General features: G+C 43.1%; 2 protein-coding genes across 2 annotated transcripts in view; both read right to left on the bottom strand.

The window, feature by feature from the left end:
* Positions 1–4,482: 4,482 nt before the first annotated feature.
* EPGN (epithelial mitogen) lies at positions 4,483–16,204 on the bottom strand. Its single transcript, XM_034772044.1, has 5 exons — positions 16,168–16,204; positions 15,538–15,627; positions 7,998–8,115; positions 6,904–7,056; positions 4,483–6,555 (listed from the first exon to the last, which is right to left on the bottom strand). The coding sequence occupies exons 1-5, from the start codon at positions 16,202–16,204 to the stop codon at positions 6,522–6,524; spliced, it is 432 nt and encodes a 143-aa protein (XP_034627935.1). The 3' UTR covers positions 4,483–6,521.
* A 2,278-nt stretch (positions 16,205–18,482) lies between these two features.
* Positions 18,483–26,859, bottom strand: part of MTHFD2L (methylenetetrahydrofolate dehydrogenase (NADP+ dependent) 2 like) — a 62,654-nt gene continuing 54,277 nt past the window's right edge. Inside the window, exon 8 of the mRNA XM_034772770.1 lies at positions 18,483–20,121. Coding sequence (XP_034628661.1) covers positions 20,009–20,121 — 113 coding nt within the window. The 3' untranslated portion in view covers positions 18,483–20,008. The remainder of the gene's footprint in view (positions 20,122–26,859) is intronic.

Here is a 26,859-nt window from a genome sequence, read left to right on the forward strand (position 1 = left end):
ACCGCCAAAACGAGACGCTGTGAACACAGGGGACAGATGAAGTTCAGAGCTCTCAGATCCATATCAGCCTTGCAGAGCATAGGACTGTATGTGTACTGCATACTGGTCATGTTACTAACCTGTGCATAAACAGCGAGGAGTCCGGTGGTACCTTAAAGACTAATAGATTTATTTGGGCATAAGCTTTCATGGGTTAAAAAGCCACTTCTTCAGATGCATATAGTGAAAATTACAGATACAGGCATGAATATACTGGCACATGAAGAGAAGGGAGTTACCTCACAAGTGGAGAATCAGTGATGACAAGGCCAATTCAGTCAGGGTGGATGTGGTCCACTCCCAATAATTGATGAGGAGGTGTCAATACCAAGAGAGGGAAAATTGCTTTTGTCATGAGCCAGCCACTCCCAGTCCCTATTCAAGCCCAAATTAATGGTGTTAAGTTTGCAAATGAATTGTAGCTCTTCAGTTTCTCTTTGAAGTCTGTGTTTGAAGTTTTTTTTGTTGAAGGATGGCTACTTTTAAATCTGTTATTGAATGTCCAGGGAGATTGAAGTATTCTCCTACTGGCTTTTGTATGTTACCATTCCGGATGTCTGATTTGTGTCCATTTATCCTTTTACGTAGAGACTGGCCAATGTACATGGCAGAGGGGCATTGCTGGCACATGATGGCATATATCACATTAGTAGATGTGCAGGTGAATAAGCCCCTGATGGTCTGGCTGGTGTGGTTGGGTCCTATAATGGTGTCGCTAGAGTACATATGGGGACAGAGAAGGCAACGGGGTTTGTTACAGGGACTGGTACCTGGGTTAGTGTTTCTGTGGTGTGGTGTGGTTTGTAGTTGCTGGTGAGTATTTGCTTCAGATTGGGGGCTGTCTGTAAGTGAGGATTGGTCTGCCTCTCAAGGTCTGAGAGAGTAGGGGATCATTTTCCAGGATGGGTTGTAGATTGTTGATGATGTGCTAGAGAGGTTTTAGCTGGGGGCTGTATGTGATGGCTAGTGGTGTTCTGTTATTTTCCTTGTTGGGCCTGTCCTGACTTCAAAGAGAAACTGCAGAGCTACAATTCATTTGTAAACTTAACACCATCAATTTGGGCTTGAATAGGGACTGGGAGTGGCTGGCTCACTACAAAAGCAATTTTCCCTCTCTTGGTATTGACACCTCCTCATCAATTATTGGGAGTGGACCACATCCACCCTGACTGAATTGGCCTTCAACATTGGTTCTCCACTTGTAAGGTAACTCCCTTCTCTTCATGTGCCAATATATATTTATTCCTGTATCTGTAATTTTCACTCCATGCATCTGAAGAAGTGGATTTTTATGCCCAAATAAATCTGTTACTCTTTAAGGTGCCACCAGACTACTCATTTTTTTGTGTGGTTACAGACTAACACAGTTACTACCCCTTTGTAGTACTTCTAACCTGTGCGTGCTACTTGGCCAAGACCAGGATTAGTGAAACATAACAAATTACTGCTCTGTTTTTTTCCCTTCATTACTTTTTCATGCTTACTTATTAGGGGCCAACCCAGCCATCCTAACTCACTTCATGTAGCTCCTTTCTGTGGGAGTGGCCCTTGAAATCAATGGAACTACTTGAGGAGCAGGGTTCTACTCAAGGGGAGTAAGGGTGGCACAATCCAGCCATCAGGTTATTTAGCTAGATGGCTCAAATGATAATTTTGACATATCCTTCCAATTTGTCATGACAGTTCTCTGGGAACGGTTACACAGACAAATACCAAGTTTTAACGTGATGATGCAGACTTCATAGGTATATTAAAAAGGGGTATTTGCTCGTGGTCTTCCAACACTGCTTGCCCTTGAGAGTGATAGCCTGTTTCCTTCTTACCCCTTCTCTTCTGCCTTTTGTGAACTGTTGTTAGTGCGTAATACAAATATTTTACCGTAATTCCACTAAGAAACTCATGATCAGTGGAAAAGAAGGATGGTCCAGTAGGTAGGGCACCAGCCAAGGACTCAGAAGATCTGGGTTCAATTCTTGGCTCTGTTAGAGACTCCCTGTGGGACCTTGGCACCTCTGAAGCCCTTTTAAAAAATTGGCATCACATTAGCTCTCCTCCAGTCATTTGGTACAGAAGCTGATTTGAATGATAGGTTACAAAGCACAGTTAGTAGTTCTGCAATTTCACATTTGAGTTCCTTCAGAACTCTTGGGTGAATCCCATCTGGTCTTGGTGACTTATTACTGTTTAGTTTATCAATTTGCTCCAAAACCTTCTCTAATGACGCCTCAATCTGCGACTTTCCAAGGAAATAAAGGAATGTGGAGTGATCATCGCTAACAGTGATGGCCACCCGGCAAGGGACGCGTGTTAGAACTCCAGTGAGCTGGGCATGCCTTTCCGAGAAAGGCAAGCTTCCCCAGAGGGAGGAGAGGAACAAAGCTAGTCCTCTTGACTCCTGAACTAAGCTAATTTAACTAACAAGCAAACTACAGTATCTAAAACTAAACTAGCAATGAGGCGAAAAAAACTTTTAGACAAGGCATGCTCAAGGCAGACACTCTTAAGCACCATCTCAAGCCAACGTGGTCGAGAAGGAACTGAGGGGTTTCACCTGAGCAGCCCTACATAACCTCGGTGCTTGGCACAAGGCGGCGTAGGGAGCATGAGAGGGCTGAATGGACACTGCTAATGGAAGTCTGCGATCGAAGGCGTGTGGGGCACACATGCACCTAAAGTGGGGCATCCAGAGGGGGACATATCTCGGAAGAGGACCTGTGGAGGCTCTTCAGGAAGTTAGGCAAATTAGGCAGCAATATAGCAGTTCTTCGGGGAGTGCCAGCCCAAAAGCAGCTGGCACTCCCCAAAGAACTGGAAGCAAAGGCCCAGCATGGCTGACTCCATGAAGGAATCTCTTGCAGCATGGACTTCCTTAGTGGGGTCACTGAGTCACCTGCTCACCCAGTACCTAGTGTGACACATTTGTCTCCAATGCCTCAGAGGCACAGGGAGCCTGGTGCGATACCTTGGATTAGCAGTGACAACCCCTTTTCTCCCCCATTGGCTGCGTCTCGGGAGCAATCTGTACATCGTCCCCTCCACCAATCACCTTTACCTGTGTCACCGACACCAGATGTGGGCCAGGTCAGCGTCCCTGCCCAGTCACCCAAGTCACAGCACTTGATTGGCGAGGGTGCGATCTTTGGAGGCCTGAAAGTCACCCAATGAAAGGGCAGTGGAGAAATAAAGCAGGGGCACCGCCTCTCTCCTTCTCCACTCTTTCCCATTTCATTTCCCTTTTCTTTCTGTCCCAGATTCGCTTACACGATCAATATCTAACCTACAACACTCACTTGTCTGGTGTTTCTTTTACTGATCTTTTCCTCCATCAGCAGAAGCCTCAGATGTTCTCCCTAGACAGCCTCTCCAGTGCTGCCCTGGCACCGGAGAGGAACCTGGAAGAGAGCCTAACAATTTGGGTATGCCCCGATCATGCCTCCATTTCAGGCCACACAATCTGCTTAGCCATCTCCCTGCCCACTTTGCTCATACACTACGCCATACTCACAAAACACAAGAATCAGGTGAGCACACCTTTAGGCACCTTATGTGCCTTGACATCTCCTTTGAACATTAATTATGCACCCTGTTAAATACTTACTTGGCCACTTAACCAAGTCAGTCGCTCACCCTAATGGGCTTCAAAAATTGCAACCAGGATGTTAAAACAAACAAAAACACGTCTCTCTGTGTAAACCTTTTAAGGTTATAAGCTGCTGATGTTCATACCCACAAAACATGTGCCCTTCAAACAACTCGTTAATGTATGTCTGTATTCTGGCACGCAGCAATTCTGTGCACAGACAGAATCACGTGCAATCTGCATAATGTGTGTGCACATAAAGATCATTGCTGGGTAAAGAGACACCCAAAAAACCTGAAGTCTTCCTCCTTTGACCATTGCCAGTTTCACAGGAGAAATCAGGATTAGTGAGAAAATGTCCAACCCACTGTCTCCAGGCTGAGCATAAGTTTCTAACAGGTGCCTATGTGAAGCACCTGCCCAAATGATTTAATCGTTCCGTGCCAGATTTTGCTCTCATTACAAATGCATGAAGCCAAAGTAAGTTGATTCAAGCTGATGAATTTACTCTGAGTGGAACAATTGAGAGAGGAGAAATTGTAAACGTGTAGAAGAAAGAAGTAAAGATAATGTAAGGGAACTGGGCTTATTTAGTCTGGAGAAGAGAAGAGTGATGGGGGATTTGATAGCAGTCTTCAACTACCTGAAGGGGGGTTCCAAAGAGGATGGAGCTCGGCTGTTCTCAGTGGTGGCAGATGACAGAACAAGGAGCAATGGTCTCAAGTTGCAGTGGGGGAGGTCTAGGTTGGATATTAGGAAAAACTATTTCACTAGGAGGGTGGTGAAACACTGGAATGGGTTACCTAGGGAGGTGGTGGAATCTCCATCCTTAAAGGTTTTTAAGGCCCAGCTTAACAAAGCCCTGGCTGGGATGATTTAGTTGGGGTTGGTCCTGCTTTGAGCAGGGGATTGGACTAGATGACCTCCTGAGGTCTCTTCCAACCCTAATCTTCTATGATTCTATGATTAACTAGACAGCTAGAGAGTTTAATGAGGTTGAGAAAAAGGAACACCAAAACAATATACCTTAAGGCAGTGGTCCCCAACCTTTTTCGTCTGGTGGGTGCCAGACGACAAGCCACGGAGGACCGTGGCAGCAGACAAGCATCCGCTGAAATGCTACCAACAAGCAGCAACGTCAATAGGCTTCGCCGCCGAAATGCTGCCGAGAAGCAGCTTCTTGGCAGCATTTCGGCAGATGCTCGTCCACCGGCCAGTACACGGGCGCACTTAGATGCCCCGGTGGGCGCCATGGCACCCGCGGGCACCACGTTGGGGACCCCTGCCTTAAGGAATGCTCACTTCAAAACCTAGAGGAAATGGATGGTAATGCACCTAAGGTCAGCTCCTTGCCAATACATCCTTGCTATTGTATTCATTGTACACTGGCACTTCTAATCAAGCAGGGCAGGTCATACTAGAGGACTTAGGGTCCAGTTTAAAAGGGGAAATGTGCATGTTGACCTATCTTACATATTTTGTTGTGAGCATTTCAATTCTTACTAATGACATTATATAAAATAACCCACGACACGCATCACTTGGAAAAAGTGAATACACATAACAAGGGAGCCTGATTTTCAAAAGATAAATGATGTCCCCAAATTAGCGCTTACACGGTTAGGCACGGTTTCCCCATGGGTGTCTAAATGCAGCTGAAATCTGGATCCACAATGTGCAGCACCTGAAACGAAAACCCTTCTGAGCAATGTTGAAAATGATCAGCACCAGTATTCCAAAACTCACAGTTAGAAGCTGCAAAGTCTTTCAAGAGCCATTGTCCTCTGAATCTATTTTATTTCCCTATCTCAAGAACAAAACTCCCCATCTGAAGACATCTTGTGCACGAGAAGATGAAAAAGAAAGCACATAATATTAATCTGGCAGGGTGGAGCTGGGCATATTTCCTCTACCCATTTCATTCTTGTTTAAATGGTGATATACTACAAGTTCCATGAGAGTGAAACCAGCTGGGTAGAACTGTATTAACGAGTCCTTGTAACAAAATTGCAACTTCCATAGCAAGTAGAGTCTTGTTCCTCTTGTCCAGCAGTGCACATCACTGGGCAAGAAGATGCCTGACTGACAAGTCTGGGAGTGTGGGGAGCTGCTATGTGATGTACTGGAAGATCAAGGTTGTCCAGATGAACACTTTCGTAGTCCATTTGAGCTTTACTCTTCTCAAAACGTCAGGAGCCCTTTGTCCTCTAAGATCTCAGGGACTGCTCTCATTCTCAATATTAGTTTTCCAAAATCAGCTGATCTTTATTCTTCTTAGATTTAATTATATCTTTTTTCACTCACCCATTTCCCAGTGCAAAGCCTTTGCCGCCTTTGTCCATTGTGGCAATAGAAGCATATATTGCATTTAACCCACTTGAGAGATCCGCTGTATTCATGTCAGCCCAGACCCAGACTATAGGCCATTGGGAAACCAGAAGTGGGCTAGACTGATTACTTGCCTTTGGCAGCGCGTGAACTCCATTCTTTGCCTCAGAGCCTTGAGAGACATAGTGTTGTCTTCCTCCATACAGAATGCCCTTCCCTGTTGAACAATCAAGGCTTGAAGTTACCATAAGCAGCTAAAAGAAGTCAGATCTCCACCCAAAAACAAATGAGCTGTAGTCCAACAACAGGGGAAGCCATGTCAATCCACTCAGATAAGTCCCCCAACAACCTTTATTAAAGCAACGAAGGCTTTTATCAAAATGAGTGAAGCCAGCCAGTTGTACAGGCGTGCCAGCTGTGTACCGGCTATTGGATTTCCATTGTCTCTGATTATCAGTGGCACCTGCCAGTATTTTGTTGGCACTGGTAGTTCTTTCAACTAGGAATCTCCTGTAATTTACAGGAAAATCGGTAAGTATCCTATGTCAGATCTTCACAACGCTGTCTCCCCGGTTCAGACTTTGTACGGTGATTTCAACTTCCCGCACCTAAAATGGATAACCGATTTGTGAATTTAATCACACGATAGAACTGTAATGATGTAAACCGAGCCAAATCCTACTTGCCTAAGTCACATGAGCAGTCCCCATGAACTCAGTGCTGGTGGGCTGCTTCAGAATAATTTTACACGTTACCAATGCAGAAATAGAGGCACAGAGCAGTTCAGTGACTTGTCTAAGATCACGCACTAAGTGAGGGATAGACCCAGGAACAAATTCCTTAGCCCTCTGCTCTATCCACTCAGGCTAATATAATGCTCTTGCTTCCAGGTATTCTGAACAGTTTAGAAATTCACATAACAATTTTCATGCCCCAGAAAACACCATTTTCCATACCTCTTTCTTACATAGCAATAGATTAGAGCAATGATCCCACTCAGTAACATTCCAGCGCCAATTCCCACGGCAATATAGGGCTCATAAGAATTAAGCGCATACGAATTTAACGTCAAGTGTTCACATCTTTCTCCGTTGTAACCTGTCAGGCACCTAAAAAGAAAAAAAAAAGAAAAATCCCCAAGAGTATTCAGAAAATCTTAACTTGAAACTGTAAGATACCTATTACCTTTGATTCATTTTAAACGCTTTGCAATTAAAATGTGGAAGGGAACTAAACTGGGGTGGGCAGATTCTCTTTTGCAGTTGGAACCCCGTATGCCAGAAAGCTGCTGGATCCGGTGTGCTGCGAATTCCCCCTGACAGAGCGGGTAGTGAGAGAACAGTGCTCTGGTGATACCTACCTGTTGTAATGACCATTGGGCCCATAGACAGCCAAGAATAGCTCTAGAAAGCCCTGAAGTATGTCAGGGCTGGATTTGGTGCAGAACCACTCCCAGAATCCGGGAGCCCCTGCCCAGCAGTCAAACAATGGGCACAGCTGTACATTTAACCCTTCGGCGTTAGATTTCAGCTCGATGCTGCAGTTCTGATAGCAGAATGTGTCAAAAGCAGCTTCCAAGCGCTTCATCTTCTGCTTTCGCTTTCTCCAGTAAGCTTTAATTACCAAGAGTATGATGTTGTCACAGCTCCGTTGTCGTGTTAATAAAGAACCTGAACTTGCATGATGCCCAACTTTAAATATGGAGATATACCTATCTCCTAGAACTGGAAGGGACCCTGAAAGGTCATTGAGTCCAGCCCCCTGCCTTCACTAACAGGACCAAGCACTGATTTTGCCCCAGATCCCTAAATGGCCCTGTCAAGGATCGAACTCATAACCCTGGGTTTAGGAGGCCAATGCTCAAACTACTGAGCTATCCCAGTGCATAGGTCACACTGGCTTCTGTGGATCTACTCAGATGTTAAACTTATGCCCGCCTACAAATCAGATTGCAGGTTGGGATAAATGTTATGTGTAACATACACAGGAAAACAAATATAAACTCGTGTACTTCTCCAAGAGCGTCTATTTAAACATTCAGTGTATTTACCTGCATATGGGTTTCTTGAGTTCACTGTGAAAAGCACAAAGGCCATTAATACAATAACTTTTGTGTTCTTCAAGACAGGATTTCATAAGCTTCAGAGCAATAGGTTCCTCCGTGTAGTCTATTGGGAAAGACGTAGGGGAGGAGGAAAAGTTACATTTGAAGAAATAAAATGGTCTGAAAACAGTAATCACGTCATTTTGAAAAGTACGATCATTTACAAGAGAAAACCCCCTTGCACACACGTTTAAGGTGAGGTAAAATTTGCTGACCAATAGCGACACTGCCAACTAAAACAGAACAGAGACGCTGGACACCTTAGCATGGAGTTTTTCCAACACCAGTTTTAAATAAATGATTTCCTCTTAGTAAATGGGCAGAAGTTTAATGAATATGCTGGATTCATTCCAAGTTAATGTCAGCATAACACAGCCTGAAACCCAGCAGGATAGGAGCACAGGGGATTAGCAGGTTCAGGGAGCTGTAATTTACCTTGCTGTTAGCCACGACTTCTGAATCTGGCCTAATGTGATTAATTTTTAATCAAAAGGACAAAACACCATTTCTTTAAGGCAGCTTGCCCGTAGTTTGTTCCCAACACTAGCAGCTAATTTTTTTTTACACAAATCAGGACCATTCTTCAGGATTGTGGATAGATCACTATTTGTTGATAGAACGAGCCAGAGGCCAACAGTAATGGGTCGCAGGATGGAGGGGTGTGGTGGGGAAAAGGAAGGGAAGATGTCAAAGGCTTGCCGGTCGGAGGAAGTATTTGTTTGAACAGGTCTCCTGACTGCAGGAGTTATTGATTGGGTGGAACAGCGAATCCTTGCCTGTTATTTCGGGGAATTGTTTTAGACATAGCCGAGTGAGTTCCTACCTGAATATTTCACAACACCGGCTTTCAGTCATGACCGCAAGAAAAGCAAAAAACATGCAGGACAAGAACAACACCGCTTTCAAGTAACTAAAGTCTAGTATTGGTCTTTTGTCAAGCGGAAAGCTTCCCTCCGAGTACGTGCTGAAACAACGCTCCAGCAGGGCGCTCACGTTCCCTACGTCGTTGGAGGTGCCGTCAGAGATGTAAGCCCAACGTCCTGCCCTGACCACTTGTGGTCACTGATGATCCCATGACACATTTCTCAAGAGTAACATTATTAATCCCCCATTTCCTGACCAAATTCCAATCAGAGTCATTCCATTCTGCCTTGCTACATTGCTCTGAGCTGGGTGAGCTCTTCCTCTTCTCATCCTAGTGCAAACAGCTCTAGATGGCTCTTGTGTGCCAGCGTATCATAAACCACTTCAGCGATGAGTCGAGTCATTCTGACATATAGAGGGCCTGATCCTGTCACCATTACTCAAGCTGAGAAGCAGCTCCCTAAGGGAGTAGCCCCACTGCCATCCAAGATACTGTTCTGCTGAGAGGGACTGGAGATTGCATCAATCACGTACCTCTTTGAGACTGGATGCGAACTCACCCTTCATAAGTTAATCAGAAGCCCCTCGACCGAAGACAAAAGGGGGTTGTGAACCCGCCCAGGAGTTCGGATTGAGCGGGCGGGCAGGCAGACACAGCGAGGCAGGCAGAGGCAGACACAGCGAGGCAGGCAGAGGCAAAAAGCAAGCCAGCCAAGCAGTAGCCAGAGAGTACAGTAGGGTTGCCACCCATCTGGGTTTTACCAGGACATCCTGGTTTTTGGCTTCAGTGTCCGGGTGCTACTTAGGATTGCCAGGTGCCCAGTTTTTGACCGGAAAGTCCGGTTGAAAAGGTGACCTGGCAGTGCCCAGTCAGATGTACCGACTGGAAACTAAAAGTCCAGTTACCACAGGGAAGGAGGCGGCGCCAAGTCATTAACCCACACCAGCCCCTGCTCAGTTGGGGCAGGCAGGTTTGTTGTCAGGCTGCAGGAGCTCCCGTCCCAGCCCTGGAGCAAGTGGGGACCCAGCTGGGGAGGGAGGAAGGTGGAGACGATCCAGCGAGCGACAGGGAGAGGGAGGGAGAGGAGGGAGGGATGGGGGCGGGGCCTTGGGGGGAAGAGGGAGAGAAGAGGGTGAGGCCTCAGGAGTCCTGTTACAGCAATTAAAAAGGTGACAACCCTAGAGTACAGTGTGACCCTGGAAAAAGCTACAGAGTATTTTGGGGTCTGTTGGCTAAAGAGGCTTGGAGCTGTATGCTAAGAAGCCGCTTCCTGCTATTTAATGTTTTCTGCACTCACTCAGAGACATAGGACTTTGTACATTCTTTGTAAACAAAACTGCATCCGATAACTACCTGATATCACCAATTTCATCTCCCAGCTGAACATCCCCAGAGCTCCAAACTGCTGCTCAGGTCAAAAAGAGGCCAAGAGTACAACTCAACATGTGTATTGGCAGCAGCATCAAGCCTCAGGTTTGTTAAGTGCTTTGGTATTTTAGGGGACGAAAGGGCCCATAGACATTTATTCTTGAAATAAGTAGGTGGTTTATTCCTCCCTTTCAGGAAATGCTACTGGAGCGGGAAGAACCACCTTACTTTAAAATGAACTTTTTTAGGTGGTGAAGCCAAACTCTCTGCTGCTGTAACCACGGAAGTCAATGACTCTTGCTAGCAAAGAATTTGACTCTGTATCTAACAATCAGAGTAAAATGTCACACACTATGGGTACGTCTACACTACCCGCCGGATCGGCAGGTAGTGATCGATCTATCGGGGATCGATTTATCGCGTCTCAGCTAGACGTGATAAATCGAGCCCCGAATGCGCTCCCTGTCGACTCCGGAACTCCACCGCTGCGAGAGGCAGAAGCGGAGTCGACGGGGGAGCGGCGGCCGTCGATCCTGCGCGGCGAGGACGCGAAGTACATCAATCTAAGTCGATCTAAGATACGTTGACTTCAACTACGCTATTCTCATAGCTGAAGTTGCGTATCTTAGATCGATTTCCCGCCCCCCAGTGTAGACCAGGCTTATAAGCCATACCCATGTTAACAGAGGCTGGCCTAGCAATCAAGTGACAGTACAACAAGCGGAGGCTCAGCAATAGTCTTGCAGGTCAGCTGAGGAGGGCCGGGCTGTGCAGACAATGCACTCAGAACCTGGATTGCGGGAGCATTTGGGTAGGTCTACACTGTAATTAGACACCTGGAACTGGCCCAGCCCACAAGCCCGAGCCAGCTGGCATGGGCCCGCTGCGGGTGGTGTAGACATACCCTTTCTGTCACTCCGTAGCAACTCTTGCGGCTGACTCAGAGGGCAGTGCACTTAAGACATGTGACTCGTTTGAGGAAAAAAAGAATATAAAAATCAAGCAAATTAAATTACTGTTGGGATTCCTTAATTAACGCTTAGAGAAGCAACGCTGCTAGACAGAGTAGTCAAAACTCTGCTCCATGGGCTTGAGTAGGACAGTGAACCAGAGGGGTCTCCAGGCAGCTGAGATCTTGTTTCGGGGGAATCCGAGACAGACCAGAGGGCTGAAAAGAACAGATCTGGAAGGAAGAAGTCGTCTATAAAATTGGTAACCACCTTCTCTGTTTGCCAAGCAGGAACTGCGTGAGGCTAGCGCAGGGCCTGTTTGTGTATGTTTGTGAAAGTGAGACTCGTTAAGGGGAATAGGAGTACTTGTGGCATCTTAGAGACTAACAAATGTATTTGAGCATAAGCTTTCGTGGGTTACAGCCCACTTCTTCGGATGCATGTGAAGTGGGCTGTAGCCCACGAAAGCTTATGCTCAAAGAAATGTGTTAGTCTCTAAGGTGCCACAAGTACTCCTGTTCTTTTTGCGGATACAGACTAACACGGCTGCTACTCTGAAACCTGTTAAGGGGAATGTAATGTATAGCTCTTAATGTCTAACACGGGAGTTATGTGCTTGATATAACCCGTTACCGTGTGTGTAATTCCTTCTCGACAAACTGCTGTGCATTGAAAATAATGACTGTGGACCTTTTTCATTGGTATGACAGTAATCTGCTCTGCCAGGAGCCAGTAAACATCCATTTCAGCGGTAGTAGCACCCCCTGTTGCCAACACTGGGGAGGTAGGATTATTCTGCTAAACATATTTCACTTAAAGCCATGGTATAATGGTTAAAATAAATTAAAAACATTCATTACAATTTGCTAATCTACATAGAAAAAAGCACAAAATCTCACGCTGTCAGAATAAAACTGTAATATTTTCACTCTGCACAAAAAAAACCTTCCTGGTTTTGTATGGAAGTACCATAGCAAGTTGCCAAAAGGTGGCAGCATTCCATTTTCATAGGATGAAAGTACAAAATAGCTGTATCAGACCTCATTGTTATTCTAAATACATTTAATACAGGAATGAAAACAGGCCTAGAAAATGTTTTGAGACAAAGCTTGGAGAGAAAAATCTTGTAATTCAAGGGCCCAGTCCTACAGTAATGTTTCACACACACACACACACACACACACACACACACACCGCTGTCATCGTTGGAAGTTTTGTCTAACTAAGGGCTGCAAGCTCAGATCTCAAATCCAGACCACAAAATTAAAAGTGCTAAATACTGTAACACTACAATTTAAGAGGAATTACATTCAAATGAATTATACAATCTGAAACAAAAAGAAAAACTTTTTTTCTACTCACATACGGAGACAATTCTACTAATTTAAATATCGTATTATCCACCTAGATACTAGATAAGCTGTTTAAAGAGCACATAGTGATACTGACCTTTGCAAAGCATTTTGTGCTCTATCAATGAAAAGCATCATATAAGAGCCAGGTATTAGTTCCCATTTGCCCTTTAAGTCATGTGAAGAAAATATGCAATATAAGCATGCATATAGATGGATGTTTGCCACATGTGAGTCATACAAAGAGGTGAATTTGACCTGATCTGACATGAAATCAAAATAATGGATAACTGAAGGATTGGTCATGACAAAACTGACAGATTTTACAGTTTGACACAGAATGACAGAGCTGCTATAAAAGAAAAACTAAGTGTATATGCTATATAGTTACCATATGTACCAGCACACACACACACACACACACACACACACACACACACACAGAGTCCACGTGTGCACACGCATCCACATGCAAAATATCCAAAAAACACTGAGTGCTCCAGAGGTAGATTTGTATAAACTACAAATGCCCAGCCTTAGCTCCAGACTGCAATACACTTAATAGAAATTGCATCAGACAGAGACCCGTCATTTCTTCTGCATTATCTTTGATGCATATTGCCCCATTTCTGAGCAGGTGAGAACTAATCATCCCCAGGGATGCAGGTAAATGCGTCAAAGAACTTATTGGACCGCTGTGTGACAGCTTATCCATCAGGGGGCTATTTGGTATAGGCTGTGCAAAACACACCAGGAGTTGGCTGGTGGGACTGCACACGTTCTTTTCCCTGCATTTTGAGAGTAGTACATTCACCCTCAGTTCCTGGCACTCAGCTGATGACGCTGAGTATGTAGATTTTCATCCGTGATCCAGCTCTTCTAACTCTCTCCCAGTTCTGTCCCACTCTGAGTAAAACAAGACCCTTCCTATCTCCCCAATTCCTTCCTGCCGAACATTGGAAGACATCCCCTCTCATATTCCCTATCAACTTCCAGGCAGCTGCCAGCCCAGTCTCCTGTCTCTCCATGTTGTTTCTTTCCTCCCGCTGGCCTTGCCACTCAAGGTGACCCACCAGCCCCTAATTTTTGCAGTTGAGGATGACTATATGACATGCGGACTAGGGAAGAAGGAAGGTTCCTGGCTGATGGGTGTGGGACTGGATCCACAATCCCACAGGATAGTGCCATTTCCAACCTGGCATTCGCTTGGGAGTTAATTAATTTCCTAAGGGTTTGTTATTAACATGCTTAAATTATGAGCTTCCTTACTTCAGTATTTAATGACTGTTCCACCTGCCTAGAAATGGAAGCTGCAAGAATGGAGTGAAAGGATGTGGCCAGTTTCACACAAGAGTCTTTAAACACTTCCTTCCACCCCAAAGTCCAGTCTTCCAACTCTTAAAGGGTTACGGCTTTTAAAAGCAGAGGACTCCGATGAAGTGGGTTTTAGTCCACGGAAGCTTATGCCCAAATAAATGTGTTAGTCTCTAAGGTGCCACAAGGACTCCTTGTTGTTTTTGCTGATACAGATTAACACGGCTGCAGCTCTGATACTTATATCTGCAAACCCCAGTGTGCAATTGCATGCCTGTATTTGTGAGCAATTGTTAAAGCCACTGTCTTGCTGACTGCAAATATCCATTTTATATCCGTAACAACAGCAAGTGCACATTGAGGTGGTATAGCTGCCCACGTGGCTTTGTTCATGCAAGTGAACCTCTCATTTGTAAAAATCTGCCCCATAATAAATTCTCTCTCTCTAGTACAACCAGTATTTCAGACAGCAAGGCTAGTCGATGAATCACCATATAAATGTCTACAACCCTGTGACACCAAAGAACACCATTTTTTCTTCTTTATCCAATGTTGGAAGAACACCCATGTCACAGAGAAACACTCTAGGCCACATCATGAGCTCCATCTACAGCAGGGAAGGGCAAAGTACGGCCCACCAACTGTTTTAATCTGGCCCTTGAGCTCCCATTGGGGAACGGGGTCGGGGGCTTGCCCCACTCCAGTGCTCCTGCCGGGGAGCAGGGTCGGGGGCCACTTCACGCGGCTCCCGGAAGCAGCGGCATGGCCCCCCTCCAGCTCCTACACATAGGAGCAGCCAGGAGGCTCCGCTCTGAATGCTGCCCCCACAGATCTCATTTGCCGGGAACCACGGACAATGGGAGCTGCAGGGGCGGTGCCTGCGGACGAGGCAGTGTGCAGAGCTGCCTGGCCGCGCCTCCGCGTAGGAGCCGCAGAAGGGACATGCCGCTGCTTCTGGAAGCCGCTTGAGGTAAGCGCCACCCGGAGCCTGCACCTCTGCGCCCCAACCCCCTGCCCCAGCCCTGATCCCCCTCCCACTCTTCAAACCCCTTGGTCCCAGCCCAGAGCACCCTCCTACACCCCAAACTCATCCCCAGCCCCCTCCCCAGAGCCCGCACCCCCAGCTGGAGCCCTCCCCCCTCCTGCATAACTTGGGATAAGTATAAACAGAGGGGAAATTATTTTTTTGTAGTGACCCAGCCACTGCCAGTCACTACAAAAAATAATTTTCCCTCTGTTGATATTCACCCCTTCTTGTCAACTGTCGCAAGTTGGCCTTGATAGCACTGACAACTCCACTTGGTAAGGCAACTCCCATCTTTTCATGTGCTGTATATTTATACCTGCTACTGTATTTTCCACTCCATGCATCCGATGAAGTGGGTTATATCCCACGAAAGCCTATGCCCAAATAATTTGTTAGTCTCTATAGTGCCACAAGGACTCCTTGTTTTTACTGACACAGACTAACAGGGCTACTAGTAGAGAAATGTTCGCATTACAATAAACGCTACCATTTGACTAAACGACCGTCACGTTAAGAGTAGTTATCAGTTCAACTACGCTCAGTAGATAGGATTTTTTTTTTCCAATCTACAAATGCTTATTTGAGACAATACAGAGCAGAGCAGAAATACCTTCTGTGTTGTTTTTTGCCCAGCTATTCCATATGTCTGTGGTTAGCGACGAAACAGTAATAGCTGCCTCTTCACCCAGCGCTACCATTGCTGTATAATGCAAACACATATTGGCTTTAGCAGGAAAACACTTTTGCATGAAGCTTATTTCATCTGTACAAATGGGTCCATTAAATGGACTGCTGAATGCCTAAACTTAAATAATGAGGATTTCTTTTTATTATGTTCTTTTATTATGTTCTTTGAATTCCTTTTGTCACAACTTAGTTATGACGATGGGGAACAGAAAATGAGCTACTGTTTGAATAGTCTCCGAATACGTATCCATGCTGTTATAAATCCCATTGTAATTACTTGATATTGTATACAATACAGTTCATTACAACATGCTATATAAGGCATATCTACTGATAGATACTCTTTAAAATGATTCGAAATGAAATCATATTTATCCAAAAATTCAGTGAAGTCAGAAACTATTGAAACTAATTTTGTTTCTGAATTCCTTTGAGCTTTTTGGATTTTTTCCCCCACTGCTTATTACAAAAAATGAGTGAACTTTTCTTAAATAAATGTATAAATACAAACCCTATGTCTATAAGACACCAATAAAAACCCCAATAAACCTACCTCTTAGCAAAATATATATTAGCATTCCAAATGCCATATCTAGCAGCAGATTAACAGCGTTTTCTTCTCTTCTTTCCAGAGAGCTGGGTTGTTCTGCTTACCTGTGCTCATGTGTCTTCCTTGCACTTATATACCGTGAAGCGTCGCCTGCTGTTCTGACCAATAAAAAAAAAAAACGTGCATCTGGCAACAACCTAAAGCCTCAGGCCAACCACACATTCATTTAGGAAACTATCATTATCTAGCAATCTGTTCGGGTTTTCTTTTGAAACACCCGTTTCCTATTACCTGTAGGCATAATTGTGCATGCAAGGACACTGTTTTATGGAGAAACCTGGTATCTGTCAAAGCAGAGTAACAAGATAAAGCAAAAAGTCAGTGAAACTAAACGTATGTACTACTTACAAATGAGAGATATTTTCTGTGTGGCTTGTATTTTGGGGGGCTTATATTATTCCTAGAGAGGAAGGATTGGCCAATGGTTAAGGCACTAGCTGAGAACTTAGAAGACACAGACCTCACTGAAGCTGATGGGTGTGCTAGCCACCTCTCATTCAGGCTAAAAAGGGAGCAATGAAATGTCTCTTTGTTTAGTGATAGCTGAAACAATGGGAGACCACCACCCAAGGTACTGGCTGTATATAAGGCCTGGGCAGAGGCTTAGCCATGCATGCCAAGAGGTTTCTTTGGAACTGATGGAAAATGCAGGGGTTGGGGCATTCTTTGGTTGGCGCTATGAGGGTGAGCAGAAAGCCTGGGGAAAGCCAGAGAAGAACTGGTAGCATGGCTGTGAAAGGAAACCAAGGGGGCTTCTCTTTGGGCAGACTACTGGGCAGGAAGGTAGACTTGGAAGTTGTGAGGAAGAAAACTGACTCTTCCTGTTTGTTTCTATTGTGTGCAGGGAAACAGGACTCTGTTTACATTCTTTGTAAATAAACAGGGTTGCACTGACAAATATACCTCACTCCTATCACTCACTGCTCTTTCTAATGGAAACAATCCTGCAAGGCCCTCCATATTGGCTAACAGCTCAGGCCAAAGGGGCACCAAAAGCCATATAGGTACCTAAGAAGATACCTGAAAGATATCAGTTACATTTCTATTAGTGTTTACAATTAGGAGTGGTCCCTCCCAGGGTCACTAATTTAATCAGCAGTACCTGGTCCAGCAAAGCACTTGTACATGCAAGTAGTCCCATTGCCCTAACTCTCACACATTGTTATGCTCACAGAACACAAGCAGCCACTTCCACTTTCTCAACAGAGAGCTAGAGGGAGGGACTAACATTTCACAATGTAAGGATACTGTGGTACATCTCTACTGTTCTCACTGTGTCAGGTTATTCCTCTGTGTTGTGTTCCTCTCAGTGACCCATCGGATTAGATCCAGGAGCTTCACTTGTCAGGAGGCAAATGGCGTGTTAGCCTTGCCCATTCTAATTCCCTCTCCTGGGAATGCATTACAGCCAGGAGGTTTTGATCTTTGTCAGTTGTGCTGAGTCACTGCACACCTGCACATTTGTGGGGTGCAGCTTGTGTTTTATGCCTAGGTGGGTAACCCTTGCTAACAAATCACAAGTCAGGAGGATAGCTGGATCAAGCGAGCTTTATTTTCTATATCTATCCATCCATGCACCCAGCCACACAATAGGAACTTAATTGTACCAGTACCCAAAAGGTGGCTTCTTCATTATCAATAGGTTCAATAGGATTGTATCCTTATACCCTGATCCTGCAAACACTTGTGTGTGTGTTTAAATTTAAGCACGTGCCTAAGGCTATGTCTGCACACCTGTACTGCTGTAGCTGTGTGGCTGTAAGATCTCTGTGTAGACGCTCTCCTGCCGGCATAATTAAATACAGCGGTAGCTATGTTGGCAGAAGAGCATCTCCCGCTAACATAGCGCTGTCCACACCAGGTCGGTCTGGGGTGTGTTTTTTCACAGCCCTGACTGACAAAAGTGCTAGTGTAGACAAAGCCTAAGTGTATGCAGGACTGGGACATTATTTGTACATGGTTGTTGACATGGTTTATGCCTCAGGCTTCAAATGTTCTTCCTGTAAAAATTACATTACAGAAATGATCATTTTATTCCGTTCATTTGGCACAACAGTTTTATTTACTTCCTTGGCTTATACTATTTTGGCCACCATTAATTTTTCTAAATATGTAGAAAAATGTTAGCAGAAATAGAAATACTTTTACTTTTCAGTTTTGTATTTTATGTACATTTAATGAAAATAGCAGGGATTTGGTGTTTAAAAACTAAACAGAAAAAATTGTCATAAGAAAAATCAGTACAAGTGTAACTTTCCAACTTTTTTTTTATTGTAGAAAGTACATGTTTGTAATTGAAGAAATATTCAGCATTATATTTGGGCTTTTTTCATTCAGGCAGTCTACAAACTACTGGCAAGCATCAATGGCTCTTGATTAGAGTAAATAATCAAAACCCGCTACTGAAATTCAGAGATGTAAACAATGGCCCAATCAGACACCAACTGACTTCAGTCGGAGCTGGAGTGGGCCCTCAGTGTTAATAATATATGCAATCATCATCAGAATGGCTTATTATTGGTATTCACTGGCATTCCCATTTTAATTTTACATCGCATTTGATTACTCTAATCCAGTTTTTGAACTGACTCTCTCTCTCATTGAATGAATAAGTGAGCATCAACATTTTTATTCCTTCTTTAAATACAGATAAATATTCCCCATTCTCCCAAGTTTGCCTCTTATTTTTATAGCAGTAGTGTCCTCTTCCCAATGTCACTCTTCTGTGGTCACTGAAGTGAATAGCAAAACTCCCATGGGACCAGGATTGGGCCTTATGGCAGAGACTAAAAACATAAACTGATCACAGGAGGCAAGAGGGAATGCAGTTCATAGTTTTAACACAACTATTTCATTCTGGATGATCTTTTCCTCCCCTTTTATATTACCGATGACACATTTCTATAGTAGGTTTTACTATAGACTTATTAATCCCAGCCCTGATCCTGCTAAGTGATCCATACATGGTCACATCGTAGGATCAGGGCATATCAAACACTGAGCATGCTTAAAAAGAAACACAACACACTGCATGTGTAGCAACACATTTGGCTAACAAAGCCTGGATTGTGAAGGAGACAAATTCTGGTTTCCATTCTAGTGCACGTAGCTCCCACTGACTTCTGGGTACGTAGATAAGGTCAGAATTTGGCCTTTTGTGTGTAAGCTTATTTTAATATAAAAAAAATCTACATGCTGAACGTGAGCTTTATGATTTACCTTTATGATTTCAGCATGACTGGCATGCAGTTGAATCTTAGGTTGGAATCTTGCATTACTTGGGCATGCAAAATTCCTACTGACATCAACAGAAGTTTTGGATTTGCAAGGAATTCAAGATTTAGAATAAATTTTTCCAAAGTGTGTAAGTGACTTGGGAGCCTAAGTTCAATTTTCAAAAAGTGATTGAGCATTTAGGAGCTTAAGCGTCATTAACTTTCAATGAAGTTTAGGGTCCTAACTGACTAAGTCACTTTTGAAAATAGGACTTAAGAGTAAAATTTTCAAAAGCATCTTAGTCATTTTTTTTTTATAAACAAGATTGACCCACAGAACAACAATACACACGTGAAAGCTGTGACTGCACTTTGTTTTACTCACAATTCAGCTGCAGGAGGTAACAGAAGGTATTGCAACATTTTGTAAATCATCCTCAGAGTCATAATATTTTACATGAAAAAATAAATACAATGTAGAAATAAATATATTTGTAGTAAAAAATAAATGTTTTATGTATCAATAAATAGAATGACTTGGATTCATTTTTTCGTGTAGCAGTAGCTCTCTAGTAAATGAGCTTTTTAGCAGTAATGAGCGTGTTCTTCAAGAGCATGGCAACAGTCATGGGTCCTACTCCTCCTGGGACTGGAGTGATAAAGCCAGCTTTCTTCTTTACCTCTAATATAATCAGAAAAAAGGATACGACTGTAAGAATATTTCCAAACAATATATTTTCAAAAGCTCTGATATTTCAAAAGTGTGCATGAATTTACTGTATCATCTCAGGAAAGTTTGGGAATCTCACTTGGAAAATAAAAAAGGAAGTCCAAGTCACCTGTGCGTCTGGTGGATGGAATTACAGATGGGCTTCCACCACCACTGTTCTAAAAACGTACCAACAGCAGGGCTGCAGTTGAGATTTGAGCCCTCTGTCTCAATCTGGCCTACCACCTGTGGCCAGAATACTTAGGTCTGGTCTACACTGGTAGTGGGGATCGATCAAAGTTACGAAACTTCAGCTACGTGAATAACGTAGCTGAAGTCGACGTACTTAGCTCTACTTACTATGGTGTCTTCACTGCAGCAAGTTGACTGCTGACACTCCCCCGTCAACTCCGGAGTACCAGAGTCGATGGGAGAGCGCTTGGCGGTCGATTTATCGCGTCTTCATGAGACGCGATAAATCGACCCCTGGTGGATTGATCGCTCCGGAGGCAAGTGTAGACATGTAGTGTCCATCAAAGGAAAGGGAGGAGTAAAAAGAGAGAGGAATTTACTGGCTAACATGGCTTAGAGATCTGGGATAAGACCAAAAGACAAAGTTGGGGCTGAATGGATCCAGCACCTCAGGTAATAAATTCTCACAGGGATCGTCAGTTTTACATAATTAGTTTCTTCACAGGAGGCTGCTGAAAACTACACCAGCAGCCCAGTCACAAACCATGAAACATTACCCTCCCCCCACCCCCCGCAGGGTTAGGACATTCTTTCATTACTCATGAGAAATACTAATGGCAGTATCCTGGACATTTAAAAAAACAGCCTTTAAGGACACAGGAGAAATGGAGAACAGTGTCATGTTAACCTGTTGGCATGAGAGATGGAATTTCTTGGTACAATGTGCTACTTATATATTTTGCATAAGGTTAACCATTGGAACTCCAGGCTAACCACTTGCAAGGGAATCATTTCACTTTCAGAAAACCCATCCAATGATGGAATGCAATCAATAAATTATGTGCTAGTTGTGGTTATTTCACATGGAAAGTCTATTTCTGCCCTCAACTGTCCAGACTACTGTAGCTTGTGATTATTTTCGGGTTGTACATCTTCACCTCCCCACTAGCAGCTTCAGAATTGGCAGTGCTAGCTCTTAAGGAATTGCCAGAAAAATCAAACCCTGTTGTTCCTGCCAAATGCATGAAACAGAATAGAGGAGTGAACTGGAATTGCTAAACAGCATTTGCCACTGAGTGGGACTCTGCATAGCAGGTGGACTCTGCTGGAGAAAGTTTGGGAAAGGCACCTATGCACAGCATATATACGTGGATTAAGAAGGAAACATCTTTTTTTTCCCTAAGTGGACCATGTTCATCTCTGATGTAAGTGGGAATATCCCACCAAAGTCAGTAATGGGCTGAAATTGCACCATTATTTTCAAATTAAGCATTATAGGAGATCCATGGAGATTAAGGGCTAGAAAATTAGGCAGCTAAAATATGAGGAATAAAGTTACTTGACAATACTACCGATAAATTAAATGTACATGGGTCTGGTGCTCGACTGGTGAGTAAAATGAAAGATCTTAGAAAGAACCATTGAGAGAAGAAACTAAGGGTTGCTATTAGTTTAATAGACAGGATATTAATTAATTTTCTAGCTGTTTCTTTGTAAAGAACAATTGATTATGAATGAAGATAGCTCTCCAGACTATTTTTTGCAGTTAGGGCCTGATGCTGCATCCACTGATGTAATTGACAAAGTTCCCATTGAGTTCAGTAGTGCCAAATCAAGCCCTTACTGAGGTGAAATCTAGTAGTGGTAATTAAAGGTGACAGGGTTTTAATTACTCCATTGATTGATGCCACCAGACATGTTAAAAGCTTTTTGAAAGGTAAACATAAATTGCAATGTGTTTTTTTGCTTATATTATACAATAAGAATGAATTTGATGAAATATGACAGTCACCCTTAAAATTCTCGGATACATGATTTGCATTTTCTTTTATTAGTTTTATAATTTTGAACAAATTCCTACTCGTTTTTTGATTAAATTTGGTGTGTTAATTTAGTCAAGTTTTCACTGCACTGTCCCAATCAATGTCATAGTCACTGAATGGAACTATACCCGGGCCTGAAGTAATATTAGCACATATCAAGACTGTTATCCTGTATTGGGGAGTAACGTAATACTAATTAAAACAGAATGCATCTCAAATGGAAACAAATTTGTTTCCAAATGGTAATATTTCATGGTTTTCTTTTCAGAATGCAATTTATACCATCTTATTTACAAAGAGATGCAATATACAACCTGAAGATGTTTTTCCTGGAGAAAGCTTAGCAATGAAAATCATGCATAGTATTAATTAATTACCTGAAGTGCTGGTGTCCCTGTTAGGACTAAATGCATGTGGTGCTGTTTTTCCCATGCTGGGCAGTTCCTATTCTTGCACTGAATGTTAGGTACTGTATGCTATGTTATGTACTGTATCATTATCGTGCATCAGAGTGAGACAGAGGTTTACTTTTATACTGGCTTACATAACTACCTGCCTAGGATCAGTTTGCAAAGGACAGTCCAAGGGCCACATTTTTAAAATGAACAATAGGTGACTAAGCAAAGCCATCTAAAAATGAGTTTGCCCTTGCAAAAGGGTGATTGCAGTCTGGTAAATCCCAACTAGAGGAGTAAATGTGGATGTGTTGAATGCATTTTTTGCAGACAAACTTCGGTGCCCAGATCTGAAAATTTGGCCCTGAAACTTCTAAGTAGATTTGGTTTGATTGTGCAGCTTGATAAATCAGCGTGCGGTTTCTGAGCTGGCGTTCGGATACGACAGACCTATCAGCAGCAAATGACGTGGTGCATTGGCAATTACTTTGTCTCACCTTCACTTTTAGGTGATGTAAAAGCTCTAGCCTCTGAATCTGCTTTAACTGCATGGAGACTCCTGAAACATACAGTGCCCTAAGCATTTATTTGGCAGTCTGGAAAACGCCAGTATTCTAATTAAGCGCTTAAGGGGAACGAGTTGTCACTTTGTAGCTTCTTTAGAACTTTAAAATATCTCTTTGATTCTTAACAAGAAATGAAAAGCAGATTGTTTCCTTGACAAACAGGATCCTCGACTTTGGAAACAGTCTTCATTTGCTAGGTTCCTTTAAAGTTAAAAACTTCAGACATCGAAGAGGATTAATCACACAATCTAAGAGTAGATGACAGTGCTCTTATGCCAACAAACTAGACTCATTCATGTCAAAAACAGCCAGATACAAACATAACTTCACTCTTTGAACTGAACATTTGTGGGTAACAGTCTCAAGGAGTAGTCTGCAACTTTTGCGGCTCAAAAGTTGATCTGTGTACAACAGTCACAAGAGCATTTTGGCACAAACTTTACGTTTAGCACGTTATTTACTTCAAATGGTCATTAATTTCAAATGCCACTTTTTCATTATATATTTCACACATAGTACTATTTTTCCCTATGTGAACATCTAGGCTGTGATTTGCTACTTTGTACAGTAGTTGCACACCAGTGTAACTCCATTGTTTCTAATGGAGCTACTTATGTTTTACAAAGGTGAAAGTGAAAGGAATGCCGGCCCATAACATTTGTTCTATATAATCTGTAGCTAGCAAGCTATTTGTGCAGTGCCTAGCACCATAGTATGTAGGTGCTTTGTAAAGTAATTAGGAAGAAGCATGCATTGTCTGCCCTCATTAACTCTACTCCTCCCATGGGTGGAAAGGAAATGTATCCGAAGTGTTGGTTTTTAGGAGGAGGGTTTGTATTTGTTGCTCTGTTTGTGTATGTTTAGGAGCATACTTTGCTCTGAAAGGGGAAACGCATAGACTCAACCTGATCTTCAGTGTGTAAGATGTTCCACAGCCAAGAACCTCGATCCACGTGGTAGAGATGCTTGCAGATATTGGCCAATTTTTCAAAACATCCACTAATGTTGGATGCCCTACCTCAGACCCTTAGGGTATGTCTACACAAGGAGCGCTTTGCTGATCTAGCTATACCTGTATACTAGCCCGGCAAATCGCTCCTAGTGGGAACGCAGCTTATACTGGGAAAACTGAGCTTTTACCAGTGTAGCTTAGTTTGTTTGAGAGTGAAGGGATGGGGGTGGGGGACTGGAATAAGCTATAATGGCAGAAGATCAGTTTTGCCAGTATAGGGCTTTTGCCAACACAGCTCTGTCAGGGGTCACACCTCATCATATTCCTGACCAACATAGCTAGGCCAGCAGAAGTTTGTTGTGTGGAGTTAAGGCCTGATTTTCAGAGGTGCTGCGTACCCACAGCTATCATTGCCTTCAACAGAAGCTGTCTCCTTTGGTCCAAAAGAGAAGATCCAAACACACCAGGACTACCCGAGTGAGAAAATGTGTGAGTCTGAGCAACGTCTAGATATAACAAGTTTTAGGGGAGAAAGGGACTGCTGTATATGAGAGGCGATACAACATTTCTCTCTATATATTGTATATAGATGTATTTCATAGGTTTGGAGTGTAGTAAGCACATAGAGCCAAATTAAGCATTGGTGTGCACACTGAAGGCAGTGGACTAACAGCTGTTTACACCAGGATTAAATTTGGTTCAGAGACCTACAGCAGTAAGAGACAATCTGGATGGAAAGAGTCAGGCCTGATCCTGCTTGGAAGTCCATAGCTAATTTCACATTATCTCTGTACTTGAACCAACTAAGAACATCTGAGAACGGCTATGGTGTGCATCTATGCCTGGTCAGAAACTCTGGATGTTTTGTGTTGAAAATATGCTATGGGTACTTCAAAAACTGTTGCAGCAAAAACTATCCACTGCAAAATCCTTATTGACATATGGAGGGTCTGCTGCAGCCTTCCTGCTGAGCCATATGAGAAACACCAGGAAGTTATCCGCAAATGTCAGGTTATCCCAGGCACATTAGAAGTCGCTATTGAGAAAAGATAGCTCAGTGGTTTGAGCATTGGCCTGCTAAACCCAGGGTTGTGAGTTCAATCCTTGAGGGGGCCCCATTTAGGGAACTGGGGTAAAAATCTGCCTGGGGATTGGTCCTGCTTTGAGCAGGGGGTTGGACTAGATGACCTCCTAGGTCCCTTCCAACCCTGATATTCTCTGATTCTGAACTTTGAGAACAGGGTTCACCTGCAAACCAGATACAAGAGGGGAGGTTTTCAAAAGCACCTAAGGGAATTAGGAGCACAAGTCTCACTAAAAGTCAGTGGAACTTGTGCTCTTAAGCCCCTCAGGCGATTTTGAAAATCTCCCCCAGGACTAATAGGGGGAAATACTGAAAAACTCAAACACAATGATTAGGCCCTTTGACATCAATTCATGTACATGGAATAGTTGGTACATGATCAAGTGCTGCATAAAGCCCATTGTGTTGGGCCTGCACCAAAATACTTATTCCTCTTTTGAAACTTACTAAGCTATTTATTTTAATGATACTTGGTGGAAGTGAGTGCCACAGGCTAATTATATAATGTTTTGTATGTTGCACAACTATTCCATATTACAATTTTTATGTTTGTTTCCTTTGAGTCCCGTCAGATGTCTGTTTTTCCTTATATTCTGGGGAAGAGTAAGCATGAACACCCACATGATTTTGATCCTCATCTCTGCTCAAATGTGAAGCTTGAAAACTTCGTTTTGTTATCGTTTCTTTGAGTATAGAGAGAAATTTTATAAGTACCATAAAGTAAAACTTTATAAGATCTTCAAAAACAGATGTAGAGAGCCATCCTGAATTCCCTCCAGCAGAGGTGGGAATTCACCCCACTGTCCACTTTTAAAGCATTTAAAGATTTCTTTAGTTTAAAATAGCATCTTTCAGTATTTATAAAGCAGGGAATCCAAGACATTAGTTGTGATGTGGCAATTGAAGTTTCCACCTTGCTGTTAAAGGTGATCTCAAATCATACTGCTTGATTAATCCAAGCCATATTTATACATTTTTCTTATAAAGGAAATTTAAATTTGGATTGCCCACGTCAGACTTAATGCCCCACTTTCTATTCCAGTGCACATTTTTCTATGTCAAGGATGGTTTAATAGTAGGGAACAGCTGAGATCAGGGAGGGTGGCAGGATGGAGCCAGGTGACACTTTAAACTGTTACTGCATATTACTGCTGGCCATTTAAAGCATCTTATACTCAACTGTAAAAAAAAAAAAAAAAAAAAAAAATCAGATGTGTATAAATATGAATTCAGCCAAATGGTCAATTTGTATATTAACTGATTATAATTCAGAGAATCGTTAAGTTAATTCTCAGTACAATACTTTGCTCAGTTTAAAGATACTGTTGGTAAAAACAAACATGTAACAAACACATTAAATAAAAATGCAAATATCTAAAATATCCAATAACTCAGATTGTGATTACTATATCATTTTCACTTGATAAGCTGGCTCCACTTCTTAAGTGCTATATCAAATAATTTGCATGTAAATGTTTTACTTTATAGCCTATATGCATCAGATTGTTGCTGGTTCATTAGTATCGGTGAAAGTTTCACTAAATCATTAATCAAAACAAAACAATCTCCCTATGGCAATGTGCAGCTAAGTACTACCTGTAACTTCAGTGGCATAACCCAAGTTAAAGTTCCTCCCTCCTTCTGGGATCTTCCCTCACCCCAGGTAAAATCCTGAGGAACAACCCACAGCAGAACTTGT

The sequence above is a fragment of the Trachemys scripta genome, chromosome 5 (genome assembly GCF_013100865.1).
Source record: "Trachemys scripta elegans isolate TJP31775 chromosome 5, CAS_Tse_1.0, whole genome shotgun sequence".
Lineage (NCBI taxonomy): Eukaryota > Metazoa > Chordata > Testudines > Emydidae > Trachemys > Trachemys scripta.